Source organism: Nannospalax galili, unplaced genomic scaffold (assembly GCF_000622305.1).
Source record: "Nannospalax galili isolate Female #2095 unplaced genomic scaffold, S.galili_v1.0 scaffold459, whole genome shotgun sequence".
Classification (NCBI taxonomy): Eukaryota; Metazoa; Chordata; class Mammalia; order Rodentia; family Spalacidae; genus Nannospalax; species Nannospalax galili.
In genome coordinates this window covers 311,592-333,073 of record NW_008344211.1, presented here as the reverse complement: position 1 = coordinate 333,073, position 21,482 = coordinate 311,592, and the positions used below count along the sequence as shown (strand labels likewise).

At 46.2% G+C, this 21,482-nt stretch overlaps 1 protein-coding gene across 5 annotated transcripts in view; it reads right to left on the bottom strand.

Annotated features, from left to right (window-relative positions):
• Ankrd11 (ankyrin repeat domain 11) overlaps positions 1-21,482 on the bottom strand; it is a 183,329-nt gene that overhangs the window by 19,608 nt on the left and 142,239 nt on the right. For 2 of the 5 annotated variants that reach the window (XR_003850714.1, XM_008840525.2), the window contains exons 3-6: positions 20,730-20,874; positions 12,899-13,037; positions 1,209-1,379; positions 861-1,064 (exon numbers count right to left, since the gene is read on the bottom strand). Coding sequence is in view for 4 of the 5 variants with exons in the window: in XM_008840525.2 (XP_008838747.1) it covers positions 861-1,064; positions 1,209-1,379; positions 12,899-13,037; positions 20,730-20,816 (601 nt within the window). In the remaining variant the exon portion in view is untranslated. Of the gene's footprint in view, positions 1-860; positions 1,065-1,208; positions 1,380-1,831; positions 1,929-12,898; positions 13,038-20,729; positions 20,878-21,482 lie in introns of all 5 variants that reach the window. The other 3 variants (XM_029567115.1, XM_008840526.3, XM_029567114.1) reach the window with 3 other exon arrangements.

The following is a 21,482-nucleotide window of genomic DNA, read 5'->3' as shown; positions in this document are numbered from 1 at the left end:
CCCCCCCCCCCCCCGCCCCAAGAAAGTGACAGTGCCTCAGAAAAGCTCCATTTAGGGAAACTGCTTAAAAATCAGGCACTAAATTAGGCAGGATCAGACTACAAATAAGCTAGGCAGTGGGAAAAATCTTTAGCATGAAGCAGGCTTTTGTCCTCCCTCCCTTCTTCCCAGTAACGCTTTTAAAAACTCTTTGAGAATTTCATACGTGTATATGATGTATTTTGGTTATATCCATCCTATCCTCCACTCCTTCCCTGCTGCCTCCTACTTTTACTGTACTGTGAGCACAGAGCCCTAACAAGGTATGTGTCATGTCATGCAAAAAGGTGGCCCAGGGCTCTAATTACAACATCACACATTAACAAAGCTATGGCCTGTATCACATTTGGGGAGGTTCCTCCATCTTTCTTAAAGTAAAAAGGTGATCTATCATCCAGTCTTACCTCCCAGTCCAACCTGCACCACAGGGACACAGAGCCCAAGTAATCAATTTATAGCAGAGTGGCCTCTGCTGGAACAACTGCTTTCTAAAACACCTGAGCAAGACTCTCCAGAGCCTGGCCTTGTGGTTGACATATAGAACATAAATATTTAAAACTCCTTAGCTCTCTTAGAAATAGTAACAACAAACGAAGAAAATGATTCTATTTCTAAATACTTCTCCAGAGACACTAATTCATCCTTCTCAGAGGCAGCAAATCACACTGTATGGATGTGAGGTTAGCCATAGAATCAGTCATATCCCCACAAATGCACATCCTCCCATGTCTTGGGACCAAGCCCAGGAGAAGGCGCACCCATCCAGGGCCCAGCATGTCCTGTGGGAGGTGCAGAGCAAGCTCTTAGGAGCAAGGGCTTACCTGCAAAGTCCTTGACGTTAACATCTGCACCCTCACTGATGAGCTCCTTGATGCGACGGGCATCCCCTCTGATGGCTGCTCGGTGCAGGCGGGTTTCTCCTCGCTCGTTTCTCTTGTTTACCTTATCTTTGGTTTTTGAGGCGGAGTTGGGCGTCCCCTTCTGACACACGGTAGACTGGGAAGGGTGCTTTGGTGTTGTGTCTACTGCAGGCCAAGGAGGAGACAGGTAGGGCATTACAGGAGACAGCTTTGCTTCATGGGAACTTCAAGAACCCAACCAAGAAAGGGGACCCACTAAGCTCAGCCAGGCCTCCCAGTCCCAGGGACCACTTGGTGCCTAGGGCTCACCTGGGCTATTTGCAGACTCTTCAGCAGTCATCTGCATGAGCAGAGCCACCTGCTGACGCTCAGAGAGGGGGTAGCCGGCTCGGATCCCAGACAGCCCCATGCCGAACAGCAGCCCGGACTTGCGGGCAACAGGCTCCTTCTTGATCCTCTTCCGCTCAGGACCCTGCTTCTCTGTGTGGCAGGTGAAGGAGAAAGGGAGGGGAGATTTCATGCCCAATTCTCAGAGCTGGATTCTTAACTAATGTTATGGAGCCCCTCTGCATTCCACCCGACAGCTTACAGAGCAACAAGGAAGGCCTGTGAGGGGAAGTGACAGCGCTGGGAGCACTGATACCACCCACTGTAGCTGTGAGAGACACAGTGTAAATGCCTGTTGTCAGCCCATCAGGTCTAAGTCTTGGCCTCCACCAACCATTTGCTCCCTGCAGGCGCCACACACGAAGGCAGTAAATAGGATGGTTCAACACCACTGACCTGGCCCACATGGGACAGGTCTCTATTAATACATGTGTCTGCAATTAAACTCCTTCCCAGCCCTCCTCCAAACAAATAGTGCAGATATAAAATGGCAGACACGGTTTAAGATATGTAAATAAATCAAGGCCAACTTGTCAGTACTGTACCTTTCTTCTTGCTTCTAGGAACCTCCATTTCATGCCATGGTGCTTCGAGGACCGTACCAGCCTTGCAGTACCACAACATGGACTGAGCTGGAGGCATCTAAAGGCATCAACACAGAGCACTAACAAGAACGATGTAACAGCTCAGCTGTTCCATCTTAACCGCCTCCTAACAAGCAAGTCCTGGGTGCCTCTGACCAGTGACAAAATACTCTGCCAATTTCTACTGGAAAGACTGTGTTGCTTAAAAGAAGTGGGGTATGGAGAGAAACCCCAGAGTCCATGATTAAGGAGCATAGAGGCTCACTTTGCTGCTTGCCCAGCAGGAGCTCTCTTGTGATAACCAGGGGCAAGCCTCTGGGTCCTCCTCAATGTCCCCTGGTTCTAGTGAAGCCCCTGAGCAGGGCCATGCTGGGTTGAGTGTTTCCCAGGTCACAGGGTCCAAGATTTGCCATGGCCAGGCAAGGGGACAGAAGGTTACTAAGGAGGTACTACTCAGGCTATCTTGGCAGCAGTTCTCCTTCCTTCCTTCCTTTCCATCCCATATGTCAAGAAGCCCCTCTCTGCAGGAATAAATGGGTTTTTGCCTCCCGTGTCTGACTCTAGAAGTGGGCAACACTTCTAGAAGTGTTGTAAGAAAATAGTGGGTCACATGGCTATCACTGAAGCCTCTGGTCTTCAGCTGGCCTCTTCACTGGGCTACACCACCATTCCTCCCTCTCTTCACCTCAGGCCCCATGATCACCCTCTGTCATTTTCCTATTGACTTCCGACAAGACACCTACTAGTTCTTCACAAGTATTACAGTCTGCCTTTTAAAAAACAATTTATGGTTTGATGATTTACGAGTTTCTTAATGTGATAAGCCTAGAGGTAGTGACATCCACCTGTTTTGCAACTCACGGCAAAACTCCCTAAATACTTCAGGCCACCACCAGCTAGTTTTTAAACAAGCCGTGACATACAAATTTGAGAAAGGAAGAAATATAAATATGATTAGAACAAAGTCTCAGAACCCCACTCCCCAAAGACTGTACACAGTGTGGTAAGACTCCTGGTGATAAGTGACATTTACTAGTTACATTTAATAACTCCAAGAGTCAAAACCAAGTGGTCAGCCCTGCTTCTGTGTAGTATGTGGATGGCATGGTGCAGGTCAGAATGTCTTCAGATTACAAAGCATAGCTTTTTTATTTTAAAGTTTGGGAATATATTGAATCTCCTGTGCTGAAACGAGCCTCCCACCTCTACCAACTAAGTAATAGGTGGTATGTTTTGTTTTGTTTGAAATAAGGTCTCATGTAGCCCAGGCTGGCCTCAATTCCCCCATCCCCCGCCCCTCTCCTGCCTCCATCTCCCAAGGAGTGGGATTACATGCATGCACCGCCATACTTGGCTAGCAGGTGTTACTTTTAAGATATCAAAGGCAACTAGGAAATGTATCAGGTGGGGGGCCTGAGTCACCTGCACTCTTTAAAAGGTCATTAGAAGGCTTCAGTGGGAGCCCACCTTGGGTTTCCCTTGTAGAGAAGCTAAGAACAGTACACAGGCCCTTCCCATCCTGCAGAGCAGATGCTACCAACCATAGGATACAGTGTGAAGGGGTCCAAAGTCTGGGCTTCAGATACATGTAGTATCACCAGGACTCTGCTCTTGTCCCTGCCCCATCTGCCTCCAAGAACTCACTCCCGGAGCATAGCAAACGTCTCACACAGCTATCTCATGCCTTTATCAGACTTTTACCTGTCAAAAGGAGGGAGGTGGGGGAATTGGAAGTATGATCTCCTAAAAGACCAACCTCTCTACTGTAAATGTAACTTTCTCTAAGTATATGCAACAACGGGTACCCACAGGGCCTACTTTTACTCTCTAGCCTCAAAGGCCAGCAAATCCTAGTGCACACCAGGCTGAGACACTGCATCAGGTTTCTGGAGTAAAAGGTGAGCACTAAAGAAAACCCTCAAAAAAGACTCTGAAAGTGCAGCCATACTCCATGGCTCAGAGCACACCCAGGTTTAATGTGTCCAAGAACAGCTAAGCTACCTGACATGGACACAAGCTGTTCTGCAGACACTGCTGAAAGCAAGATATGCTGCAGGCACCTGTCCAACAGATGCTGCACAGCCACTATCGCAGCTGTACCCTGTCTGCTGAAGGCAAGCAGGGCAAGAAGCAGGAAAAACCCCTAGGGAGTTCCTCTGAGATATCGCTGATTTTCTGTTTCTATTATCTAAATGGAAGCCAAGTAGACTTTATATGAATTCCAAATGCTATCTGCTAAAATGATAGGCAGAACACTGACAGGTCCAAGAAGAATTCAGTCTGTGCCATAGTGAATAAGTGGCAGGTGGGGATCACAGGTATGTAATGAGCTTATGGAAGGGCAGCATGGGAAAGTTGCCAAACAGGGCCCAAGAGCCCTTTTTAAACTGTGCTCTTTAGGCTTTGATAGAGCCCAAGGGCAGAAGGTCAGAAAGAATAGAGAATGGGAAAATCTAGACTCAGGACCCTGTCAACACTCAGGGTCCCAACCCTTCATGTTTCCTGGCAGTCCCATTGTATGGAGATCTCAGCTGTGGCACTCTTCTTGGCAGACATGAGCCTAGATGGCTCACCTGTTTCTCATCTTTAAAAAAAATATATTTTATGGGCCCGGGGGAGGGGGGGGTCGCACACGCCTTTAATCCCAGCACTTGGGAGGCAGAGGCCTCTGTGAGTTCAAGGCCAGCCTGGTCTATACAGTGAGTTCCAAGCCAGCTGAGGCTACAGAGAGGACGTTGGCTCCCTTGAATTGAACTTTTAAGGCTAGTTATTAGCTGCCGTGTGGGTGCTGGGAACCAAATCTGGGTCTGCTGCAAGAGCAGTGGGGTGCTAGTAATCGCTGAGTCATCTCTCCAGTCCCCTATTTCTCATCTTTAATGAATACGGGGATCGGAAAGTGCTCTGCTTTTCTGCAGTTATCTTTCTTTGCATACACAAGTCCCCTGCCAGGCCTTAACAGTAGACAGTTATGTTCTAGCACTTACTTGGCAAGTGCAAGACTCAAGGCATGCCTCCCTCCCAGCCTGTGGCTGAACCACCAGCTGACTTTCTTCTTCCCATCATGTGACACTGCTGGTGTGACATAGGGGGCAAGGTGGCAGCCTGTTTTACGTAGTTCTTTCCTGTCATTGCATCCACTGGTGGAAAGGTCTCTTAGAGACAGTGTTTTCTCATAGGAGGGACAGAAGATGCTTCCCCAGGAATAGATTTTAAGTGAAGGGGCAGCTCTGGCTGCTGGGGTGGCCTATGACTTCATCCACGCTGCTCAACAAGTGTCTTTTCTACTCATCCAATCACCACCTCCTCTGTGATGTTCAGGAACCTACAACTACTCATTTGTATCTAATACTTATTCTTTTCTGCTTCCTTTTACTTTCTGAATGGTTTCCCTTCACTCTTCTTCAGTCAGCCTTCCTCCCCTCTGCAGCTGAGATCCCATTAACCCTTACTTTCTCTTCTACATCTCACTTCTTTAAAATTCCCTTTTAGTCTATGTCTCAGTTCATGCAATTTCTTCAGCTATAATTTCAATTTGCTGACTATTCTGTGTGCACATGCATGTGGAGGTCAGAGGTCAACCTTGGGTGTTGTTCCTCAACCACATCTTGGCTTTTTTTTGGTATTTTTGAAGCAGGGTCTTCCTGTAGCCCCAGCTGTCCTGGAACTCATTATGTAGACCAGGCTGGCCTTGAACTCACAGAGATCCGCCTGCCTCTGCCTCCCGAGTGCTGGGACTACAGGTGTGTGCCACCATGCCCGGCTACATCTTGGTTTTTTGAGTCAAGGTTCCCACTGGCCTGGGATTTGCCAAATAGGCTAGGATGGCTGACCAGTGAGCTCCAGAGAGCCATTTATCCACACATGTGTCATCAAACCTAGCTTTTGTACATAGGTTCTGGGAATCAAATGCAGGCCTTCATGCTTGTGCAGTAAGCACTTAGCCCCACTGATTCTTCTTTAGGTTTTATCTAATAAACTATGTAGTCAGGTCACTTAGGTTTTAATTTTGGTGATAATTTTCATTTCCAAATGTTCCATTTGATACTTTAAAAAAAATCTACACAATCTTTTTTGATAGTCCAAAATGCTTTCTCCTAGTTTTCCATTCTGTCCACTCCAGAGTGTGTGATGCCTCTAAGGCCAACCCCTGCAGAACCTCTTGGAATAGCTTTCTTTCCTGTGGCCTATGATCATGTCAGGAGCTCAGGCTCTGCTCTGCTCAGGGTCCAGAAGCCTATGGTCTTTCCAGGGTGTATGGAAGCACAAATCCAAACGCAGCCCTACTAGAAGAGAGGGCAGGCCTCGGGGCAGAAGCTTTCTGACCTGGGCAACTGTCTGTAAAGACTGGGATCTTAAATGGAGATGAGGTCTTCCTTGACAGTGAGGTGTGTCCCGCAGATTTAGTCCTTTTGTGGGGATAATGTCCCATCCAAAGACTGGCTCCATCTAGGGCAGAGGCCCAATTCTGAGGCCTGGTAACCTGCTGAGTCATTAAACTTAACACAGTTCACAGTGAGGGATTGCATCTCTAATTCTAGGCTTTTGAAAGAAGTTTTTTTTTTTAACTTAAAAAAATTATTTATTATTTTTATTATAGGTGTATAGCATGTATTGCCTGCATGTAGGTAAGTGCACCCATGTCGTGCAATGCCCATGGAGGTCAGAAGAGGCTGTCGGATTCCCTGGGACTGGAGTTACGGACAATTGTTAGCTGCGATGTGGGTGCTGGGATTCGAACCCGGTCTTCTGCAAGAACAACCGGTGTTCTTAACTGCTGAGCCATCTCTCCAGCTCCCCCTGCTTTTTTTTTTTAAAGAGACAAGGTCTTCCTGTAGCCCCAGCTGGCCTGGAACTGTCTATGTAGACCAGGCTGGCTTTGAACTCACAGAGATTTGCCTGCCTCTGCCTCCCAAGTGCTGGGATTAAAGGTGTGGGCCACCACTCCTGGCTCATTTTTTTTTTTTTTTTTTTAAAAGGGAACAGACTACATCACATTATTGAAACTACAACTCTTACCTGTCACTACAGAATTCAAGGATGAGGTTGGGCATGGTGGTCCATGCCTTTAGTCCTAGCACTTGGGAGGCAGAGGCAGAGGCAGAAGAATCTCTGTGAGTTCAAGGCCAGCCTGGTCTACATAGTGAGTTCCAGGACAGCTGGGGCTATAGAGAGATTCTGTCTCAAAAAAAAAAAAAAAAAAAAAAAAGAATTCAAGGATGCCGGTATACTCTTCTTGATTCTGCTCTTCAGAGGAACATTTTCATGGTGCTACTTTGAAATAACAGCAAACACCTTGTACCCGCCAGTGAAACTGCCTTCAATTCTCCCCATTACTCTTATAGGGCTAGGTCAGTGAACATTGCCATTCTTAACAGTGCCTTTGTTTTACTTGGCCTAAAAACCATGCCTATCTCATCAATGTCTGGACAGTGTTTCTGGCCAAAATGTCCTAACTGCAGGTGGACAAGTATCAGTTGCCAAAAGGACCTCCATTGATCTTACCTAAGTTCCTGTGTTCCAACTCTAGTATGGCAGTTACAGGGTTCAACAGAGTGCCCTCAGTCAATCTGCAGCATACCCTCAGTGGGTAATGATAGCAATCATTAACTTCCCTCCCAATTTACTGACTCATCTTTTTCTTTCATTAAATTTATTTTTTATTATTTTTATTTTATGTGTAAGTGTATATTGCTTGCAAGTATGTAAGTGCAAACTTGGAGGAAGACAGAAGAGGCCTTCAGATCCTCTGGAACTGGAGTTACAGACAGTTGTTAGCTGCCATGTGGGGGCTGGGAAAAGAACCTGAGGCCTCTGCAAAAAGCAGCCAGCATTCTTAACTGTTGAGCCATCTCTCCAGCCATTTTTCTTTCATTTTTAACAATGCTCATAATTGATCATTTACAAAAAGGAGCCTGTACTTTGTGCTGTGATACTATGCCCCCCTCACATATGTGCTGTGCCCACTACCCCAGTGAACTTCTAGTCTTTGCTTCTCCTGGGGTAAAAGGGACTAGCCATCTGTACATGCTAGAGAGGTCAGACATATGGTCCTCTGGCTTCTAGGATCTCCGTAGGTTATTTTCCCAAGTTCTAAAGTGAGGATAACACTGGTCACCAATGCACATGATTGTTCCAGAATCACATGAGGTGTACACCTGCAGGAAGTACACCAGCTGCTGCGTAACACAGTAGCAGAATGTGAGGAGTGGTGCTGGCACAAAAGGCCCAGACAACAAACAAGCAGGACAACTTCACAACCTGCTACTTACTTTTACTATACCAAAGCATGTTGAAGATTGAAAAATAAATAAAAAACATAGTGTAGGCAGAGCATGGTAGTGTATTCCTTTAATCCCAGCACTGGGGAGAGGCAGGGGTAGGTAGAGCGCTAGGGCTACATAGTGAAACCCTGTCTCCAAAAAACAAAACAAAACAAAACAAAAAACAAAACAAAACAAAACAAAACAACATGCACCAAGCCATGCTATACTCCCAAGGTCTGACCCACATCTATCAAGCCTGCCTGGATAGATCCTAGACCCCTGCAGCTGCTACCAGTCAGGGAGCAATGGCCCCTTCCCAATACTGATGGGGGTTTGTCCATCACAGGTCAGAGCCTGACAGATGGAAAGGATGAGAGGCAGAGAGGTAAAGACAATGCACCCAGGATGAAGCTGTCTGACTCCTCTTTTATCCATCGAGCTCTGTTGTGCTCCTGGGAAGCCCCTTTCCCCCAACCCCAAACACCTTTTATTTTGGCTTATTTTGCTGTCTTGCCCCCACCCCCACCTTAAAACACTAAGCAAAGTCCTGAGCCTGGGTATTAGGTGGATGTGTTATGTTATGAGTTTGACCACTAGCAGAGTTGCTTCTGAATTTTGGAAAATACAGAATTTTAATCAGAAAGAACTTTATTTGCTACTCTATGATCTCCTTTGCTAAAGAAGAAACTGCTTTGGTCTAAACAGTAAAAATGGCTGACAAGTAGCACCAGACCAACCACAGAATTCTCAATTATGTAAAATATTTTATTTGGATCGGTTTCTTTATAAGTGGTCACACGTGTATCTTAAACCAATCCTGGAATCCTCAATGGGCAATCAAGACCTGCATGCCGGGCTGAGGCTGCTGGTTTATAGGCCATACTTGGGGGTAAACATGTCCTTCCCAGCCAGAAGTTACCAGGGCACATTCTCAGGGCACTTTTCCTACAGAACTCCCAGTTAGTGAGCCTGAGAGCTGGCTGATGGGTTGCAGGCTCTACTCTCCCATCTACCATGGTACAACACCTGCCAATGTGCAGCTCACAGTGATGACCATCTAGTGAACAAGGGGATGGAGATGCCTCCTCATCAATACATACACTTACCACCTTTCATACCAAGTAAGGCACAGCATTCTGAGTTCCACAAAATCCTACCTGCAAATGGCAAAGCCTAAGGCAGGAGACTTGAAATAGCCCTTCTTGTCCATCAAGAAACCAAGAGTGATCAATACCTGAGGAATGGATACTGAACTGAACGTACGAGTATTCACAAGTCAATGTGCTGCATAAACCTCTACAAAGACCAAAGATAAGAGTTCTGCTGAGCAATACAAGAAAGCCTTAATTTCCCCTTCTTGTTCCAAAGAAGCACCCATATTGGGAACAGGCAGCTGCTAGCTCCAATCTTTGACAAGGCAGTTCTCTGAAGGTGTGGCCCATCTGGCTGTAGGAAGAAGTTAGACTAGGACACATGTGACATGTGATGGAGTAGGAAGTCTCTGTGACAACCACACAAAGGTTAGGTAAATTAGAGGGAAATTTCCTAATGTATAAACAGGGGACAGAATAGTAGCATCTGAAGCAAATCTCAGATATCATCAAATCATTGGTGCTGAAACTCTAAACTGAGACCCGACCAAGGTCAGCAGAAGACAGCTCTTTTTCCTTAAGCAGGTCAAGAGGATGAGAGTGATCAGTTCCCAATCATCTGGTATAATGGAGCCCCTAAGGGAGTGGAGGTAGCCTTCTTCTAAGGCAATGCAGGCACTGGCTCTGAGCTGCCTGTTTTTCCTATACAGACAATCGCCCTAGCACAAACATGGTTCTAGACATGCTCGCTCTTGTCCACAGCTTCTGGATAGCATGAAGGCAACTGTGCTACATGCGCATGTCTACCTGAACAACCACGGCGACTAACTGTTATGCAGGCGCTGTACTGATTTTTAGCTTCTGTGGGGCTGGCTTTTGACCAGGCTGACTCACAAAAGACAGAACTGTATTGTTCTTGGCAGGCTGCCGTCAGTCCTGACTAAGCACTGGGAAGCTGAACCTCTAGTAGGCTGGGCCATGTATAGTAGGGTCTGGGAACAGGAAAGCAATTTGTGGGGTTTGGTGGGCTGAGGCTAGCCAGCCTCCTGCCGCTTGGGAGTGCAATCAAAGAAACCAATTATCTGCTATTAGGAAGGGGGGAGGGGTTTGCACTCTTGCATTACTTACTGGGCTAGGTCACTTCTCTTTCATCAGAGATGGGTACTGGGTTATCAGCAGAGGGCGCTGGAGGTATGCTGTAGGAACAAGGATGGCCAAGCTGCCTGCCTGGTATATTGAGCCTTACACTTGCCTATAAGAAATAACCTCCAGAGCCAGAATCTGCCTTGGGTGGCTGAGCCACACATCTCATGGGAGGTCTACCTACCACCACCAAGATGATCAGAGAGATCCTGTCTCGGTCACTCTTTCATCAGGTTTAAAAATCTTGCAGATGCCAACACTTTCCCAGCTTCTAGAACTCTGAGCCAAAATAAACTCTCTGTGTGCGTGTGTGTGTGTGTGTGTGTGCGTGCGTGCGCAATTCTTGCCTCACCCACTGTGTGGCTTCTCCTTCCCTTCTAAGGTGGTGTGTACCACTGCAGAGCACTCTGCAGATGAGAGAGATGCCTTCTACTCCATTCTACCCCATCTCCAAGCAAGCAGTGCTCCTCTGGGTAGAGGGAGAACACCCAGCATCAACTTAAGCATCCAGCTCAAAGTATGGAAGAGAAAGACACAAATAAAAGGTAAATGTGTGAGGAGAACCCATCAGAGGCAAACAAAGATTTGCTAGCCTTTCTAAAGCTATGTTGCACAATTATATCCCAGAACTCAGGAGGCTGAGGAGGAGATCAGGAGTTTGAGGCCAGCCAAGGCAATTTTGTGAAACCCCATCTCAAAAAAGAGACAATAATAAAATAGCCATTTTAAGGGCTGGGAATGTAGCTCAGTGGTAGAGTGCTTACATTCACAGGCTCTGGGTTCCATCTCCAGTGCTCTAAGAGACAGTGAATGAATGATCAAATGAATGAATTCAACCTTGCAGGACAGGCAATGCTGCACTTTCCTACCAGCATCATCTCACTGGGATGTCTAGTGTTGTCACACTAACACAGCAGATTTACAGATGTTATACTAAAAAACTAGCTCTCAAAAACGATAATAAACCTAGGTTATGTATGTCCTATGCATGTCTATAGCTCAGTCTTGCCTGAAAACTCTATTTCAAAATGTCCTGAGTCTTCTCTGCATACAGTTAGGTCCCTGCCTGCCACAAAAAGGACATGGGTATGAGCAGGCATCATTTGATAGCACTTTTTCAGAACATTTAGGTCAACGATGACCTACAGATCCACAGGGTACACTACAGGCCCTCACAGAGGCGTACCACTGACACAAAGATCCCAGAGGCTTCACAGAGCCCCTGGGGAAGACCGTGGCGACATACGGACCTGCATAAAAATTACCTTCCACAAGCCACAGGGTTCTTCTAGGCAGCACAAGGACCAGCACTTGCTTTATTAACATGTCACAGCAAGACTTCCAGAAAACAGAGTCATTTCAGAGGCCTCATTTTAACCCTCACAGCCACTACCAAAAAATAGTCAACTGGGAATATTAGGCAAATCTGAAAGGTGACTTTCAGGCTTGGTCTGATTTTTTCTGGGTGCAACCCTATGAGCTCCAGGGAGCTGCCCACAGCCTCTCCATGCCAGCAAAACAGGCAGAGGAAAGCCCGGAGCAAATTTACCTGAGAGCCTGTCATCCACAGGTACACACACCCACCATACACACCCACTTATTCCTGCTTTTACTTGGTGGAGTCAGGGCTAGAGAGGGTGCAAACACTCACCCCTGTCTGTTCCTCATCTAAGTGTCTACAAACCTACCTCTACACACACTAACAAAGTACTAGAATCATGTGCATCAACCCATACTACCTTCTTACATTCAGGCAAAGAAAAGTTTCTTTGCTGGCCTCCTAATTAGCTGCCTAGCTCCTGTGGGCACATCCAGGGTGCACCATGCCTAGAAGGTGATTTTTATGTCAATTTCTTCAGGACCCTAGCCTCATACACAGGACACAGTCTCTGCTGCATTCCTGGAGTCTGAGATGTACAGAGATGGAGCTCAGTGCCCCATAACCCTTCTCTTTGAGGCTGGAGAAAATTCAGATGACCAGTAGAGTGGAGGCTTGTCTAGGTACAAGGATCATAAAATGAAGGAGGATCTGCAAGCCATCAGCAAAGGACAGGGTTCTCCTTCCTTGGGCAGCCCAAGCCAGAATCAGATAAGGGGTATACACACTGAGGGGTGCAAACCTCAAACCCCATACATGTCCATGAATGCTCCTGCTCTGCACACTCAGACTACAGGAAGACTATACCAACTGCCTCACTTCTTGGGTTCTTTCTACCTTTAGCCACTAATAACAGAGTTTAATCCATGTGCCCTGGCAGCCCTGTGGGAAACTCTTTGCTCTGCTGTGTGAACTTCTGGGAAGAACACGCAGGGCCCTTGCATGTCAACCACATGGGCTCAACTCGAGGAAGAGGAGTCAGCAGCTGGAGACCTGCCTCCTGCCCTTACTGGCTCTGACCTGGGATTGTGCTGCACACACTGGGCGAAGTGTGCTGCACACACTGGTTCAACAGCTACAGCAGGACTCTTCGGTGGGTATAGTGTTAAAGCGGGAGGGGCAGAGGCTGGGAGGAGTGGCCCCAATCTAGTACCTGTGTCCGAGTCTTTCTGCTCTCCATTGGCCCCTACAGTGAAGGGCAGCTTCCGCTTTGTGGCTCGCTCTCTCACCTCCTTCCCTCCATCACTGCGGTCCAGCTTTGGGGTCTTGGTTAGAGAAACTTTATCTTTATCCTACAAAACAAAGTGATGCTTTTAGACATTATTCCAAGGTTAAATCCTCAAATCAGCTATGATTTCACTTCATGTGCCAGGAAAAGCAAACCTCTTACTGGGGCAATTAGGAGCCCCTATTATTACTCCAGGCCACATGTGCAGAGCTAGGCAGGCAGGTTCCACTGGTACCAAAGACCAGAAGCTTGAGCCGATTATGATCTGGCCTTACTATAGCCACACAGTCCATGTTGCTCATCCTATACCTGAAGGACTCTTGGAAAACAATTGCTGAGCATAGCTTCTGTGCAAATGAAGAAAACACAGCAGAGGCACATGCTGTCTCTTGCACCATACTGGTCACTTCACTGGGACAGGTATTGTTAACAAGGAGCAATGAGTTCATCCTGTAGTGTGGAATCACACTTTCACCATGAAGTCTCATGTGGAAAAAGGTCTGGCAGAGGCCTTTGAAGGTGCACATCCACCTTGCTCCAAGGGTTAGGCCCCAAGGTAACTTCTAAGACTATGGGTCCCCCTGTACATACCCACCTGACACTGGATGAGTTAGTTTTGCCATTCTGCTTCAAAACATGGGCCCATCAGCTGGTCCTGGTGACAAAGACCCCCCAGCTCTAACTTCTGTCTCATCCTAGGCCCAAGATACTGTGTGGAGGAATGTCTGCAGGTGAGAGGAATTCAGGGCCATCCTTGTAACTATAGACACTACACAAGGGGCTAGCAAGAGGGTCTGGTCTTGTAGGATAATAATCTAGGAATTGCCATTCCACCCCTGACCATTCACGTGCTGATCATCACCTGTTTGATCATGAGCAGGTCTGGAATTCCTGTTTGCCTCAATAACAACAGTGTAGAGTGGGGACAGTGTATACCTCCAGAGGTAGGAGCCTAGGGACACTGTACACTCTCTCAGGATGAGGTACTGTGACTACTGCAGTATCTAAAAATGTGCCTTGTAAGAGCAAGTCTGTACTTGAGGAGCAGGGGTTACAAGATGTTTGTGCACATGTAGAACATGGAACCATGGGCGAAGGGCCCACACATGACAACAGCTAGACATCAAAACCCAGATGGAACTGGAACATGATGGTGGATACAGGAGTGCACAAAGTATATCCTCACAATGACAGATAAAGTTGTTACAGAAGCTATCAGCCACACTGCAAAACTTGTTTTGCAGAGCAAAGGTTAGCTTTGTCAGTGCTACATCCAGACCCAGGAAGAGCTGCTAGCACCAGGTTCACCTGAGTGAGGCTGTCAGTTGGGATTTGTCAGTTCCAATGAGCACTTTGGACTATACAAGGTATAGCCATTTCTGACACTGGCTTCTCTCCAGCCCTTATCACAGAGGGAAGCTCTGGCCCTGATTTCCCTCACAGATGGTGCCTTCCTGCACAATAGCCAAGTTCAGGGCTCAAAGGACACACCAGCACACATGCTGGAGCACCTAACACAGAAGTATGACAGTACTCAAAGGTCATTTTGGAAATACTGTATGCCTGAATGGTGAAAGCCTTTTACTTTAAAAGTGACAAACAACAATCATAGCTTTTGCACTGGTATTTCACTAAAAAGCTTCACAATTAAAAAGGAGGAGAAGGAGGAGGAGGAGGAAGAGGAGAACTTTTAGCTCCCTGCCTAGGTTAACTACTATAAAGAAAACACACTGGGGGCTGGAGAGATGGTTCAGTGGTTAAGAACACTGGTTGTTCTTGAAGACCTGGGTTCAAATCCCAGCACCCTCATGGCAGCTAACAACTGTCCGTAACTCCAGTCCCAGGAGATCCGACAGCCTCTTCTGACCTCCGTGGGCACTGCATGACATGGGTGCACTTACCTACATGCAGGCAATACACACATACACATAAAATAAAAATAATAAAAAATAAAAATAGGGGCTAGAGAGATGGCTCAGCGGTTAAGAGATGGCCTGCTCTTGCAGAGGCCCCGGGTTCGATTCCCAGTACCCACATGGCAGCTATGAAGCGTCCTTAACTCCAGTTCCAGGGGAATCCAAAGGCTTCTTCTGACCTCCGCGGCATTGCACGACACGGGTGCACTCACATACATGCAGGCAATACACTCAAATAATAAAATAAAAATAAAAATAAAAAATAAAACACACTGATTCCAATGGCATTATACTGAATTTATGCATAAATTGGGGAGGGATTGCACCTAAAAATTATTGAATTTTCTGACGAATGCACTAATTTAGGTCTTCCCAATGTCTCTCAATAATTTTTGGGCTTAGGGGTACAGGCCTTACAGCACATCTTTCAACAAGTTTATTTTATTGGGCTGGAGAGATGGCTCAGCGGTTAAGAACATTGCCTGTTCCTGTGGAAAACCCAGGTTCAAATCCCAGCACCCACATGGCAGCTAACAACTGTCCGTAACTCCAATTGCATGACACAGGTGCACTTACCTACAGGCAGGCAATACACGCATACACATAAAATAAAAATAAAATATTTAAAATAGAAACAAATTTATTCCAAAATAACTCATTTTTCAAATGTTTCCGTTAACCTCCTTTGGAATTTTTTTGCTTTTTAGATTTACTTTGGGGTTGGAGAGATGGCTAAGTCCAGTTCCAGGGGATCTGGCATATCTTTTCCTGATCTCTGTGGTTAAACATGCAAGCAAAACACTCATACACATAAAAATGAATGTCAAAAATTTTAATTTATTTTTTAATTATGCATGTTAGGGGGTTGTACATGTGAATATAGGTGCCCTCAGAGGTCAGAAGGTGGCAGAGTCCCTGGAGGAGGTTTGTTTATAAGATTGGGGGGAGGTCCCCTTACCATATAGCATAGGCTAGCCCTCCTGATTCCATTTCCCAAAGGTAGGATTACAGATGTGCATCACTATACCCAACTTTAAATATATCTTAAAATTCAAATCCCCAATTTTTCATATTTATAAGTATACTTTTATATACTGGCTATGCATTGTGACACTTTGCTCAAATCACTAATTCTTACAAGTTTTGTGCAACTTTTGGGTTTCTCCATAGATATCTTAGAAGAAAGAAAATTTACTCCGTCCTTTCCCATCTCACGTGTTCTTTGCTTCTTTTACGTTGCTATATGCTAGCTAGAACCTGCAGCATAATGCCAGCAGTGGAGACAGGAGGTGTCTTCTGCCTTGATTCCAACCTTATGTGGACAGTGTTCAGCTCTCTTCCATTAAACAATAACATCAGCTGCAGGCTCATAGCTGCTCTATATTAGACTGAGGGAATTCCATCTACCCAACCCCCCCAGTATTTTTTTAATGGATATTTATTAAATTATCCATTAAATGGATGGTGTAACAGATGTTTTTGTTATACCAAGTGATGACATAAACTTAGAAGACAACATAAGGAAAAGTTTAGAATGATCTTGCATGTGACTAAAATTTTAAGAAAAGCATGAACTTTGAAAAGAAAATATAAGCTGAGGGCTGGAAGAATGGCTCCATCTATCTAAAGTGCAAGCGTGCAGACCTTAGTTTGGACTCTGAGTATCCACATAAAAAGCCAGGTGTGGCAACATAAACTTGTAATCCTAGCACTGGCGACATAGATCCCAGAGGCTTGCTGGTCAGCCGGTCTAGACACTAGTGAGCTCCAGTTTCCATGAGATGGTCTCAAAAAAAAAAAAAAAAAAAAAAAAGTTAAGATGCAGGGCTAGTAAGGTGGCACAGAGGGTAAAGGTGCCTGTTGCCAACCTTGCCGGCCTGAGTTTGATCCCCAGGACCCATGGTAGGAGAGAATGAGCCCTGGCAAGTTGTTCTCTAGCCTCCACATGCATGCAGAGGCTCACTCAATCAATCAATCAACAAAAATAAGGTGGAAAGCAATAGGGGAAGACACTTGGCATCAACCTCTGGCCTCCACATGTACCTTCACACACACAAGCATATATCTATCTACTGATAGATGATAGATAGATGATAGATAGATGATAGATAGATAGATAGATAGATGTACACATATGTAAAACACTACACATCTGACACATATACATACTAAACTAACTGCCAAAGAATTTAGACAAGTATTAAAGGAAACTGGGATGACCAGAATACTACATTGTAAAGTTGCAATGGAGTTGCCACAGTGGAGCTGTAGGACCTGTGCCCAGGGGGGCCCAGAGTGAATGCGGTTTGTAAGTGGTTTTTCTCTAAGGGAGAAGAGTTTATTTTACAGTATTAAAGACAGGAAGTTAAATATTGGGGAAAAAGGACCACCAGAGAACTTCTACTCAAAGACATATTCCTACATCCATGGCATATATGCTACTACTGTTGCGGGAGGGGGGGACGGGACGGGACAGGACAGAGTGGTTTCCTCAGCGCTAACCTGGTGGGGGAAAAGATGAATGACAGTTAAAGCAGTGCCAGAGGGTTGTACTCTTAGGTATTGTTTTATTTGAATGGGATGGGATGGGTGCACTAGGAAGCTATGCTGGTAAACACACTGAAGTTCTCAGTGACTTGCTGGTCCTGCCTGTGCTAGCCTATTCCGGGACTGGTTTGGAGAGAGGGCCTAAACCTGGTAAGGTCTGACTCCTTTCTCCTCTGCCTTAGGAAAAGGAAAACATCAAAGGCCAACATTCACATTCCAGAAGTCCGTCTGGGACCACATCATGTGGCCTCTCTGACACCCAGCCAGGGCTTTGGGGGGGGGGGGCACCATCAGAGAAATAAGCTCTACTTCCATCTCTTTCTGTGATCTTGCTCTCAAGTACAGCCTCTGCACCTCCTGTGCTGTGAAGAGTAGGATCCTGAGGCTACAGCTACATTTCATATACAGACCTCAAGACATTTCTGGGAAATCACAGGCCCAATAATATAACCACAGCCCTGTCACCCTCCCTTGGTAGCCCTCACAGCTACCTACTGAGGTAGGCTTCATCCTCGAGAGCAGCTGTCAGTTTCATGCCTGGTGTGAGTTTCTGTCTATCACAGAACCACTTTGGGTTCCACAAAGGCACTTTGATATTGTAGGGAACCACTAGACATGATATCCCACACAGGTATACCATTTTCAAACTAAGGTATGCACTACCCTTAAAGGGCACAATGAAGCAGGGGCAGGTGCTCCCTCTCAGAGCTCCTGTTCACTGGGTCTGCATAGGACAGGTTCTCAGCTAAAGAGCTGGCCTTTGAGAATACACTTTGAGAATTACAGGAGAAGCTCTTCTGCATTTTCATGTTCATGCTGAGACAGGATTATGGCCTGTCAGGAGAATGAAAATGGCCCTGAACTGAGATGAGAGATGTCACTTCTTACAAGTGGCCTTGGTAACAACGCAGCCTTTTGGCTCTCTGGACAGAGCATGTTCACCAGGGCCGGGGATTTGCTGGTTCTTACTGAAAATACTTCAGCTTAGATATTCCAAAAGTGTTTCTTAAACAGAGCCTATGAGAAGACCCAAGAAAGCCCCTCCCTCTCCACATGGCTGCTTGTATCACTGATGGGTCTGCAGCAAGATATGTGCCAGAACCACATGCTCTGTCCTGTCACTCAAAAATACCTCACTCAGATTATGATCCATTTGGATAAAAATCCAAAAAATATGTTGCTTTTAATAACATGAAATTATATCTGAGGAAACGAGTACTCAGTGACAGCTGAAACCAGTCCAGTGCCCTGTGTTACCAGCTCCCAAGCTTTGCCACTGTGGATCTTCTGAATTTTCTGAGGAGCAGATGCCAAAGCACTCCACCTTGGACTGTGTCTTCCCAGGTACTACCTTGAGTCATCAGGTAACCTAGGAAAGCTCCACTAGTGCTGGACACTGACAGCAGCATTATATGGCAATTTCATGGTTCCATTTATCTCCAGAAAGAAAAGCTTGGCGTTCTGCTGAGTAGTTTAAACGAACAAGCAAGCAGCAACAAAATAAGACATGGCTACCCTGTTGGGGGAGGGGGTAAGACCACGACCTTAAATCCATCCATGCACTGCTCACAGTCAGTACGTAGATACGGTTCATACTTGTATTCTCAGGACCAACTAGGATCAGCTCAGTCCATGTCTTCTCTGTTAACAACAACCCAAACCAACCTGAAACACTTTGCTGTTCATGCGTCTTGGACAACAGGACAATAGGGACTACGCTGTTACTATGTGGCTGACACAGCCAAACTTTTACAACTTTCATCACTGCAGGCTACCCTCTAGAGCTTATCTCCTTGGGCCCTGCTAGATCTCCTTCCCCGAGGCAAAGCTCACCTGTCCTATGCAAACGAAAGCTTTACCTCCTTGGTGACAAAGTCTGAGAGCCACACTAGAAGAATTAATTGTTCCATGCACAGCTTGTTCATCTTTGTCAGACTGGGCACTCAACTACAGAGACCAACCGAGATCCAACCTTTGATTTCCCCATCTATGTCGTAAAATCTGCCGAGTGTTCAATGAGAGCCAAGCCCAAAATGGTCTTACTCTCTTTTAGAGACATTTTGGGGATTCTGGAACTCCTATTTGTACTACCTATGTGAATGAAAGAAGCTTTTGTCCAAAACAGATAGGCAAGCAACACAGAGTTCAAACCTCTACAGGATCAATTCTGCTCTCTAGGGGCAATTTGAACTCTCTGGGAGGAATTCTTTATCTGACAAAAGCAGCAGTCAGGCAAGATGCAGAGCATCTAAACTGAAGCCTCAAGAGGTAGTGAGGGGAACACAGGTAACAGAGAGCGGGTGGGATGCCACGGGTTTGAGCAGCCAAGTACATGATATCCCGTGCCTTCACAGAGCTGAGCTGTCATGTCCTTGAAGATGCATGCTGGTTCTGAGGTCCATTACACACCCAGTGAAATGAAGAGGAGGCCAAGGCAGCAGCTAGCACCAAGATAGGAGGACATATGGTGTTTGAGTCAGGGCTAAGGACAGGTGTCGAGGGGTTGGATCAGAAGGAGCAATCAAGAACTCAAGATGAGGACTAGAAAATAATCTTATAGATAGCCTATCGCACATGCAAACCAGAGGAGGAACAAAGACAGTCAGAATTAAGTGACCTGCATTCTGAGGATATGTCAGAATTCTTCATCTCATCAGCTCAGAGGTGCTTTTCCTGTTCTATCACAGAAAGAAACCTAGACCCAGGGCAGCTCGTGGACTTGGTAATGGCCACATAAATAAATGAATCCACAAATGACTGAAATTATTTGTTTAGCAAAGCCTTAATCTGGATCCTCATTCTGTTTAATTCCAGATTCAAGTTCACAGGTCTTCCCTTGAGGAAGTATGTACTACAGAGTCTGGTACCAATAGCACGTGGATAAAGTATAGTGGTTTTGAGTTACATTTTGTGTTCCTATTCATGCTCTGACTACACAAAATTTGGAAACAAACTTCTCCATAGAGTTTATAGTCAGGTAACTGAAACCATGACAAAAAAGTTAGGCAACAGGCAATCAAATAGCGACTACCTCAGAGCAGCTTCTATACACAAGTCTGCCAAGGGCTTTACTCTGAGAGGTGTAAGCAGGGGCTCCTCTGGGGGTGTCTCCTTACATATCAAATCACAAGAACTCTGTTAACTCCTGAGAGATAAGACCGCACTAAGCAGGTTGAGGACAGACTACTGAGCTGCCCCCATGAACACAAGGGTGTGAGTGCTGCCTTTAGCCCTTTTCCTGAATCTTACTGATCTAAGGGAGGCAAAGAAGGATGGGACAATCCAAGTCTTACCTTTTTCCCAGTTTGTTTCTCCACCATGTCGTTGCTGAGAGGAAAGTCTTCTTGCTGTGGTGTTTTAGAACACCCACCCTTGGGCATCGTTCTCCTCCCCTCACTTGATCTTCATTTATGCTGCCATTGCTTCGTCATCAACTGTCTGCTTCAAAAGAAAGGACAGAGAAGGTTAAAAGTTGCTCAACTCTTAAGAACAAAACCTGGCCAACCTCATAGGGAAACCAAATAAGATTACCCAGCCAAGATCAGCAGTTGCTTTGACCTGGGTGGGCAGAAGGGAGCTGGGCCAGGGAGGGCCATGTCAAGAGGCAGCTCCCAGGGTCACCGCGATAGGAACACTGGCTATGCTACATAAAGGAGCAAAACAGACTGCAGTTCATGGTAGAAAGGAATGCCCTCTATTCTGGGGAGCAGCCACTGGCACCCAAAGCATGGATTCCTTTAACACAGATCCAAGCCACTATGGGATGGGGCTGAGTGGTCCTAGGAACTCTGCTCCTGCTCTGCATATTGTCATCCCTGCCTTCCTCACAAGCCAGGTAATATGACTACCCAGAGCAGTGAGTGCCTAGTCCTCAGGCCTAGCATAGATCATATTTCTTTTTGTTTGTTTGTTTGGTCTTTTTGAGACAGGATCTCCCTGTAGCCCCAGCTGGCTTGGAACTCACTGTGTAGACCAGAGTGGCCTTGAACTCACAGAGATCCTCCTGCCTCTGCCTCCTGAGTGCTGGGATTAAAGGCATGTGCCAC